The sequence below is a fragment of the Mandrillus leucophaeus genome, unplaced genomic scaffold, assembly GCF_000951045.1.
Source record: "Mandrillus leucophaeus isolate KB7577 unplaced genomic scaffold, Mleu.le_1.0 Scaffold153, whole genome shotgun sequence".
Classification (NCBI taxonomy): domain Eukaryota; kingdom Metazoa; phylum Chordata; class Mammalia; order Primates; family Cercopithecidae; genus Mandrillus; species Mandrillus leucophaeus.
The window spans coordinates 1,350,881-1,361,035 of record NW_012101510.1 but is presented as its reverse complement, the minus strand read 5'-3'; the positions used below and the strand labels follow the sequence as shown (position 1 = coordinate 1,361,035).

Sequence of the window (10,155 nt, the reverse complement as noted above, 5' to 3'; positions counted from 1 at the left end):
CATCCACTCCTGATTTGGATAAGCATCATTTAAATGACTGTATGATAACCCGCCACAGTGATGTATTGTAATCTACCTACCTATTCAGTTATATAAGTATATAGTTCTGATCTGGTTTTAGTTCACTGAAAACCTGTGTCCTCAGCTCAGGACAGGCAAAGCTTCATATGACCCCCTGTATGATTTCAGAATTAGGAGTAATAAAACTAGTTTCCCTTGTGATAACAGAATACCGTATTTTGATTGATTGATTTATTGAAACAAGGTCTTGCTGTGTTGCCCAGGCTGGAGTGCAGTGGCGTAATCATGGCTCACTTCAGCCTTGACTGCCTAGGCTTAAATGATCTTCTCACCTCAGCCTCCCAAGTAGCTGGGACTACAGATGTGTGCCACCACACCCAGCTGATTTTTAAATTGTTTATAGAGACAGGGTCTTATTATGTTGGCCAGGCATAACTTGAGACTTCTGGCCTCAAGTGACCTTCCCACCTTGGCCCCCCAAAGTGCTGGGATTACAGCTGGATCCAGCCACTGCACCCAGCTGAGTATTTCATTTTGATAGTTCAATTTACAAGTGTTCTAAAGGGTTTTTTGCTTCAACCTACCACTCAAAACATGTACACACCAAACAAAATCATACCTCTATGACTTGTGTCTGCTAAGAGCATCTTAGTAACCCCACAGGGCTTGCACAGAATAAGTAAGCTATAGACTCTTTCCCCAAGAAATTCCCTCTTCAGTGTGAGTGAGAAGAAACACATGAGTGGTTATGACACCAGACAGGACATACAAGCTAGCAATGCATTGAGGGGTCAAAGTGGTTGTGAGTTTTGAACCCTGCTTAACCAGCCCAGACACCCTGACAGGCTCTGGAGCAGTGGTTCTCCTCTGAGGGTGATTTTGTCTGCCAGGAGACATTAGGCAACATCTGGAAGCAGTTTTGGTTTTCACAGATGGGGGTGCTACTGGCATCGAATGGATACAGGCCAGGGATGCTGCTAAACATCCTACAGTACCCAGGACAGCCCACACACCAAAGCATTATATGCTCCCAAATGTCAGAACTGCCAGGCTTTAGAAACCCTTCTCCTGGAATGAAAGGTCTGTGAGGGCAGGGTTTTTTTTTTTCTTTTTTTTAAAGTAAACATTGGAAAAGTACACTTAACTGTACAACTAAACACATTTTCACAAAGATTCCAACACCTAGAAGGAACAGAATATGACCAGCACCTGGAAAATAATCCCTCATGCCTGCTTCCAGCTCTGTGCCTCTCTAGAAAGGTCGTTCCCATCCTGACTTCTAACATCCTATTTTAGTTGTGTTTGTTTCTGAGCTTAATGTAGAAGGAAACATACAGCACATACTTTCTGGGGATCTGGTTTTTTTGGCTCAGCATTGTGAGAGTCATGTGTGATGCTGTATGTAGCTGTAGTTCATTCATTTTCAAGGCTACAATGTTCCAGTGTTTGATACGCCTTTCCATTTCAATTAGTTGGACAGGGTGGGCGTGGTGCCTGTAATCCCAGCACTTTGGGAGGCTGAGGCAGGCGGATCACCTGAGGTCAGGAGTTCAAGATCAGCCTGGCCAACATGGTGAAACCCTGTCTCTACTGAAAATACAAAAAAAAATTAGCTGGGCGTGGTGGTGGGTGCCTGTAACCCCAGCTACTTGGGAGGCTGAGGCTGGAGAATTGCTCGAACCCAGGAGGCGGAGGTTGCAGTGACTGGAGATCATGCCATTGCACTCCAGCCTGGGTGACAAGAGCAAAACTCTGTCTCAAAAATATAAATAGGCCGGGTGAGATGGTTCACACCTATAATTCCAGCACTTTGGGACGCTGAGGCGGGCAGATCACGAGGTCAGGAGATCAAGACCATCCTGGCTAACACAGTGAAACCTCATCTCTACTAAAAGTACAATTAGCTGGGCGTGGTGGCAGGTGCCTATAGTCCCAGCTACTGGGAGGCTGAGGCAGGAGAATGGCGTGAACCTTGGAGGCGGAGCTTGCATTGAGCCAAGATCATGCCACTGCACTCCAGCCTGGGCGACAGAGCGAGACTCGTTCCCAAAAAATAAATAAATAGTTGGACATTGGGGTTGTTTCCAATTCTGGTTTCTTTATTATGAATAGTGCTGCTGTGGTGAAGGTAACTCCAAATTTTGCTTAGGTACATTCCATCTGCTTAAAGCAGCAGCTCTCTGTGATCATATAGAGAACTATGCATTTTATATAATATGTATTGGACTGGTTGCTGTTTCACTAACTGGCATCTATCCCTTCCAAAGCTAGAGAGGAGTAGGCCAGCAGTTTCACTGCTAACAAATGGACAAGTGATTATCACCGTGTGGAACATCTTGTTAGAAATTAAATACCTGTTTGGCACTTTTATTGGTATCTCACTTTTTGACTTCATGGGCAAGATTTGGCTTTGAGGATCAGTCAAATAAATCCCCAGTAACTGATGCAAATAAATGATATATAGACCTTGAATCTATCTTGGAATCCCCAGTGGTAGTGAACTTATCTTGAAGAATCAGAGGATAGTTTCCACTGGGATAAAATGAAAACCTGTTAGGCTTTACTTTTTAAAGTACAGTGGCCCAGCCTGGCCAACATGGCAAAACTTCATTTCTACTAAAAATACAAAAAATTAGCTGGGCATGGTGGCATGCACCTGTAGTCCCAGCTACTTAGGAGGCTGAGGCAGGAGAATCCCCTGAACCCAGCAGGTGGAGGTTGCAGTGAGCAGAGATCGAGCCACTGTACTCCAGCCTGGGCGACACAGCGAGACCCCATCTCAAAAACAAAAGGCAGTGTAAATTATATCTCAATGCAGTTGATGTTGAAAAATGCAAGGGCACCTCAAACACATCATGCTAAGGGAACCCAGACCACAAAAGATTACATAGTGTATGATTCCATTCATATATCCAGAAAAGGCAAATCTATAAGAGACAAGAACAGATTGGTGGTTTCCAGGGACTGGGAGGAAGAGGAGGGAATGGGGAGGAACTGCTAATGGGCCTAGGACCTCTTTCTGGGGTGATGAAAATGCTCCAGAACTAGAGATGGTGGTTGCACAACATTGTAGAATGCATTCAGTGCCAATTAATTGCTCACTTTAAAATGGTAGGCCAGGCGCGGTGGCCCATGCCTATAATCCCAGCATTTTGGGAGGCCAGGGTGGGTGGATCACTTGAGGTTAAGAGTTAAAAACCAGCCTGGCCAACATGGTGAAATCCCGTGTCTATTAAAAATAGAGGCCAAGGCGGGTGGATCACTTGAGGTTAAGAGTTCAAAACCAGCCTGGCCAATATGGTGAATCCCATGTCTATTAAAAATACAAAGAAATGGCCAGGCGCGGTGGCTCATGCCTGTAATCCTAGCACTTTGGGAGGCCGAGGTGGGTGGATCACCTTGAGGTTGGGAGTTCAAGACCAGCCTGATCAACATGGAGAAACCCCATCTCTACTAAAAATACAAAATTAGCCGGGCGTGGTGGCGCATGCCTGTAACCCCAGCTACTCGGGAGGCTGAGGTAGGAGAATCGCTTGAACCCAGGAGGCGGAGGTTGCAGTGAGTGAAGATTACGCCATTGCACTCCAGCCTGGGCAACAAGAGTGAAACTCCATCTCAAAAAAAAACCAGAAAACAAAAAAATTAGCCTGGCATGGTGACAGGCACCTATAATTCCAGTTACTTGGGAGGCTGAGGCAGGAGAATTGCTTGAACCCGGGAGGCAGAGGTTGCAGTGAGCTGAGAACGCACCACTGCATTCCAGCCTGGGGGACAGAGCGAGCCTCCATCTCAAATAAATAAATTAAATTAAATGGTTAATTATGTTGTGTGAACCTCACCTCAAAAACAAAAATGCAGGGGCAGGGATTTTGTGTATGTGTATCAGTTTTGCACCTCTTAGCATCGATAATGGTGCCTAGCAAATAGTAGGTATTTAATAAATACTTGGATAAACATGGCACTTAAAAATATACAAGTTTATTTATATCCATGTTGCCTTCTATGCTTCTCTCTGATTATACTGGATGACTATTCATATAGCATTCAGATCTCAACTGCTTTCCTGTTTTGTTTTGGTTTTTTTTTGTAGATAGAAGATGGTGAGATTTTTGCAAGTATTAACCAGAAGGATGGTATGGTCAGTTTCCATGATAACCCTGAAAAATATAATAACCCGGCCATGCTTCATAATATTGATCAGGAGGTAAACATGAATGCCAGGTTTTTATTTTTTTAATTGATGGTCGAGATGTATTTGAAATACTGCTTCTATGTTCCAGGATAATTTTAGTTTTAAGTACAGGTAGTTCCCAGTCTATGAACATCTTAGTTACTAGAAAGTTAATTTCAAAATGGGCTGCTTAAGGACAATCGCTTGAACCCTGGAGATGGGGGTTACAGTGAGCCAAGATTGTGCCACCGCACTCCAGCTTGGGTGACAGAGCAAGACTCTGTCTCAAGAAAAGCAACAACAACAAAATAAACCCAGAATGGGCTGCTTAAAACTCTTCCAGGCTGGGTGTGGGGGCTCACGCCTATAATACCAACACTTTGGGAGGCTCAAATCCACTGACTTTGGGTGGATCACCTAGGTCAGGAGTTCAAGACCAGCCTGGCCAACATGGCAAAACCCTGTCTCTACTAAAAAAGAATAAAAAATAAAAAATTAGCTGGGTGTTGTGGTTTGTGCCTATAATCCCAGCTACTCTGGAGGCTGAGGCAGGAAAATCTGTTGGAACCTGGGAGGCAGATGTTGCAGTAAGCTAAGATCGTGCCACTGCACCCCAGCCTGTGCAACAGAGGGAGACTGCCTCAAAAATCAAAACTCTCCCAGATTGTATGGCTATAAATAAATGGTGGGTTAGATATCCCAGCTAGCTCATCAAAACCTCCCTTAACTCTGAAAACACTTAAAGGCCCTAGTATAACTTTATCTATTCACAGCTGCCACTTACAACATAGAGCCTTGTGTTTTTGCTGAAATGTCTGTGGAGTTCCAGGTTGGGAGATCAGGAAACATCTCTGGAGCTATGTGAGAAGCAGAGTCGGGGTGGCTGGAGAAGAGCAAAGCCCTCCCTGACGGTCCCCTTCAGGCAACACTGGGCTGCAGCCTGTCTCCTGAGGGCATGCTGTCCTGATTCTGGGGGCTGAAGGGGGCGTTTTGTGGGTGGTCTCTGTTTTTTACCTCTGAGCAGTGAAGTGAACTGAATATTAAATCTCAGAAAACTTTTTTTATAACAATTTGATGGCAAAATGTCACCTGAAATGGTGTCTAGTCTTCATTGATCTCAGTGTGAATATACTCCAGTTTCCCTGTAAAAGATACTATGTGTTTGATTATGAGGTTTGCCTAGATCCTGCTGGGTGGGAGGTTGGGTATTATATGATACATGTATTAGCTTTCTGAGTCCAAAATATGCTGGCTCCAAAACCCATGTGGCCCCAGGGGTTTCATGTCAAGAGATTGTGAACCTACAGCGTCCTTGTGAACAGTCGAAGTTAGAAAGGATGCAGCTGACCTAAACCTGCCGCTGACCACCTTCTAATGTGTCTGTCATGCAGATGCTGAAATGCATAGAGCTGGATGAGCGGCTGAAAGCCATGGACCAGGAGATCACAGTGAACCCTCAGTTTGTACAAAAGGTGATGAGGGTTCCCCTTATTATAAGAAGTAGGCTGGGTGGAGAAGGAGGGGCGTTGTCACATCAGGCACAGGAATTAAGTTTCAGGTTACTAAATATTTCTTGAAACCCTTACCGGTACAGTCATGGAGAAATACTAGTTTAGAGCATTTTCAAACAATGGCCTGGAAGTACACTTAGGGATGCTTAGGGTGGTTCCTGGAATTGCCTGCCCTTGTTCACAGGGTGGCTTTGTTCTGGGAGGGACAGGGTAACTGGTGTGCTTATTGGGCTGCTGGGGAACCCTCGATAAAAGCAAACATAAATACATAACTTCACTTTCCCTTTACAGAGTATGGGCTCACAAGAAGATGATTCAGGAAACAAACCATCCAGTTATTCTTGAAACTAACATCCATCCTGAGCTAAACAAGAGAAACTACCATCTTGGCCAGTGGCAAGTGTTCGGAGGGCAGCAGAGAGGACCAAGCCTGTGTCACCTGGAGACTAAGAAATTAAGTTTTGTTTTGACATCTTCAGTCCTATGTGCTTTCAGAAAACCATTCTCTCTGCAAAGAAAGGAAACAGATTTGCAAACTTTAAAGTCTGTCGTGGATTTATTTATCCTCAGATTATTGTTATTGCATTAAATCTACCTTTTTGTTTTAAGTTGCTTGAACATTAATGTGTCTTCTGCATCACTTTTTTCTCCTCTGAAAAGTTTTTAATAAGCACATTCATTGTGAACAGAAATAGTTGGATTTTAGGAATCTTTGGAAGATTTGAATCTGAAAGTTGTTTTATTCATTGACAAATTTGTATCTTAAAAAAATATAAAAGTTGTCATCAGTGTCTTCAGAAAATAAAAAGAAAAAAAGTCCAGACAGACAGACATAGTGGCTCCCACCTGTAATATCCTAGCACTTTGGGAAGCCGAGGCAGGATTGCTTGAGGCCAGGAATTCAGACCACCTTGGTGAACATAGTGAGACCCTGTCTCTATTTACGAAAAAAAAAGAAAACAAAGGATAGCGTCCCTGAGGCATAAGTTAATTTTTAAAATTAAAATTAACATGCATATTAGTAAGAGTATGAGTTGTGGATTATGAGATGCCATTGGTGCTTCACTTTTTTTTTTTTTTTTTTTTTTGGAGACAGGGTCTCTGTCACTGAGGCTGCAGTGCAATGGTGCCATCACGGCTTACCTCAACTTCCCAGGCTCAGGTGATTCTGCCACTTCAGCTTCCAAAGTAGCTGGACTACAGGCAAGCACCACCACAGCCAGCTAATTTTTTTTTTTTTTTGTAGAGATGGGGTTTTGCCGTGTTGCCCAGGTGGTGTCAAAGGTGCTTTCCAACCTTTAGTGTGCACTACAATTTTGTAGTCTTGAAAATGGCTTTTTTCCCCCTCTTGACTTAGAGTTTTTAAGAGACAAATGGCAGGCTTTCCTACTTTTTCTTCTCAAAGCATTTCAGGTAAACTGATCGTTTCATTTTGATTATATTCAGGGCCTCTCCTATAACAGGAATTTGGACTAGGATTTACTGATTTAGCCCTGGAATCGTGTGGAGCAGAATAAAGTGTGGTCAGGTTAAAACACATCAAATTTGGTCCTTAAAAAACATTTCTCTCCTCAGCTGGGCGCGGTGGCTCACACCTGTAATCCCAGCACTTTGGGAGGCCGAGGCAGGTGGAACACGAGGTCAGGAGATCAAGACCATCCTGGCTAACACGGTGAAACCCTGTCTCTACTAAAAAATACAAAAAATTAGCTGGGTGTGGTGGCGGGCCCCTGTAGTCCAGCTACTCTACTCTGGAGGCTGAGGCAGGAGAATGGCGCAAACCCAGGAGGCGGAGCTTGCAGTGAGCCGAGATTGTGCGACTGCTCTCCAGCCTGGGCGACACAGCAAGACTCCATCTCAAAAAAAAAAAAAAATTACTACAAACATTCAATTCTTAAATGTTTCAAGTTGTCTGGTAAGGCACATTTTCATTATTTAAAAAAGAAACCTCAGCTGGGTGTGGTGGAATGCCTGTAATCCCGGCACTTTGGGAGGCCGAGGCAGGTGATCACCTGAGGTCAGTAGTTTGAGACCAGCCTGGGCAACGTGGTGAAACGCCGTCTCTACTGAAAATACAAAAAAATTAGCCAGGCATGGTGGTGGGTGCCTGTAATTTCAGCTACTCAGGAGGCTGAGACAGGAGAATCGCTTGAACCCGGGAAGCGGAGGTTTTAGTGAGCCAAGATTGTGTCATTGCACTCCAGCCTGGGTGACAAGAACAAGACTCTGTATTTAAAAAAAAAAAAGAAACCTCATGAGTCACATAAAACGTTACCCTAGAAGAGTCCACACTTAGGCTTTGGAGGTCATATGGCCTATTGTAACTCCTGTGTTGCTGCAGGGAAATGTAAAGCTGTACATGAGCGACTGTGGCTATGTTACTAGTAAAACTATAAAAAGTAGGCAGTGGCCGAGTACGGTGGCTCACGCCTGTAATCCCAGCACTTTGGGAGGCCAAGGTGGGCGGATCATCTGAGGTCAAGAGTTCGAGGCCAGCCTGACCTACTAAAAATACAAAAATTAGCTAGGCGTGGTGGCAGGCACCTGTAATCCCAGCTACTCGGGAGGCTGAGGCAGGAGAATTGCTTGAACCCGGGAGATGGAGGTTGCAGTGAGCCAAGATCACGCCATTGCACTCTAGCAAGGGCGACGAGCAAAACTCCCTCTCAAAAAAAAAAAAAAAAAAACCAAAGTAGGCAGCATGCTAGGTCTGACCTGAAGCCTGTAGTTTTCTGACCCATCAACTAAACTGTCAAATTCTCTAGCACTTGAATTAGGACTATTTGTGGGTTGCATCACTTTCACTTGTTTACATATACCTGCACTTAGGAAACAAAATATTTAATGGCAAATGATCTTTTATCTGTGTAATGAATTACAGACCCTGTTGTTTAAAAAAACGAAATTAGCTTCTCATCTGAATCTGAAATCAAAAATCACTTAAAATGTGTCTGCGAACTGCTAGTACTTGTCAGTCGTGACTATGTAAGTGAAAAGTAACTCTCTTGTGAGCTGCTAATGATGTGGACGCTATTATAATCTTTTTCCCAAGGTGGATTCATTAAAATACTGCATTTTTTTTTTTTTTTTGGAAACTTTGAACTGAAAAGGGACATATTATTTAGAACCTTGTCCCAGTCCCTGCAAACCCTGAGTCAGTGTTTGAGGGGAGTGCTGCTCACAGTCCTCTCAGCTTTGAATCCCCTGTTCTGTGTGCTGCTTTGTGATTCTTGGGCTAGACCCTCTGCAAACCAGCAGGAAGGGGATGACAGCTTGGAGGAGAAGGCGACAGGCTCCCTGCATCTGCCTCTGTTGAGCAGTATTGTCCAGGCAAGTCTGCTTCCAGTGTGCAGTTTCCCCCATGCTCCTAGAATCAGCCTCAGCACAGCCCCTTAGAGATACAAGGGCCGGAGGCAGGCCTCCCCCATCTTCCCACTGTGCCCTCCTTCAGAATTCTAAATTCTATTCATCCCAATCTTTTCCCTTTGTTCCCCAACCCCTAAGGGATGGTATCTGCTCACTGTAGCTACTACCTCAGTGAGACTCCTGATTTTTTTTTTTTTTTTTGACATGGGAGTCTTGCTCTGTTGCCCAGGGTGGAGTGAAGTGGTGTGATCTCGGCTCACTGCAACCTCCACCTCCTGGGTTTAAGCAATTCTCCCACCTCAGCCTCCCTAGTAGCTGGGATTACAGGCACCTGCCACCACACCTAGCTAACTTTTGCATTTTACTAGAGACAGGGTTTCACCATGTTGGCCAGGCTAGGCTGAAACTCCTGACTTCAAGCAATCCACCCACCTCGGCCTCCCAAAGTGCTGGGATTACAGGCGCGAGCCACCGTGCCCAGCCAATTTTTTTGTTTCTTTTATAGCAGTACTTTCATTTTTCCTTACACAATGACATGTTGCCGGGGCCTGATGTTCTCACATAACAGTAAAAAACCAAAATGTGTTATCATCTCAAAGAATCGAGAATTGCGTACAAGAAAACCTTACATAAATTAAAAGGATGAATACATTTACAGGTGGAAATGCAAACTGCTTCCAACTCAAGACAAGTAGCAGCTCATGGTGTTCTGGCAGGAAAACATCAGCTAAGAAAGGAAACTGGGTCCTACGGCTTGGACTTTTCTAACCCAGATAGACCGGCAAGATAGAAACAATTGGTTCAGGAGCCCTTACCAGGCTCTACAGAAATCCCAGAACACTCAGCCCTGACACGTTAATACACTGCACAGATCGGAGACTGCTGGCCACACAGACTCACCAAGCCACCGACCTGTCTTCCACAAGCCAGTTCTCACCTTGGCCACGAAGTCACCAAGCCACATGTACTAAGGGTTGAAATCAAAGATATGGCACTTTGGGAGGCCGAGACGGGCGGATCACGAGGTCAGGAGATCGAGACCATCCTGGCTAACACGGTGAAACCCCGTCTCTACTAAAAAATACA

The 10,155-nt window shown here is 44.5% G+C and overlaps 1 protein-coding gene across 1 annotated transcript in view; it reads left to right on the top strand.

The window, feature by feature from the left end:
• Positions 1-6,326, top strand: part of COPS3 (COP9 signalosome subunit 3) — a 42,541-nt gene extending 36,215 nt beyond the window's left edge. The window contains exons 9-11 of the mRNA XM_011975299.1: positions 4,112-4,225; positions 5,584-5,664; positions 5,995-6,326. Of these exons, the coding sequence (XP_011830689.1) occupies positions 4,112-4,225; positions 5,584-5,664; positions 5,995-6,048 (249 nt within the window). The 3' untranslated portion in view covers positions 6,049-6,326. The remainder of the gene's footprint in view (positions 1-4,111; positions 4,226-5,583; positions 5,665-5,994) is intronic.
• Positions 6,327-10,155: the final 3,829 nt, after the last annotated feature.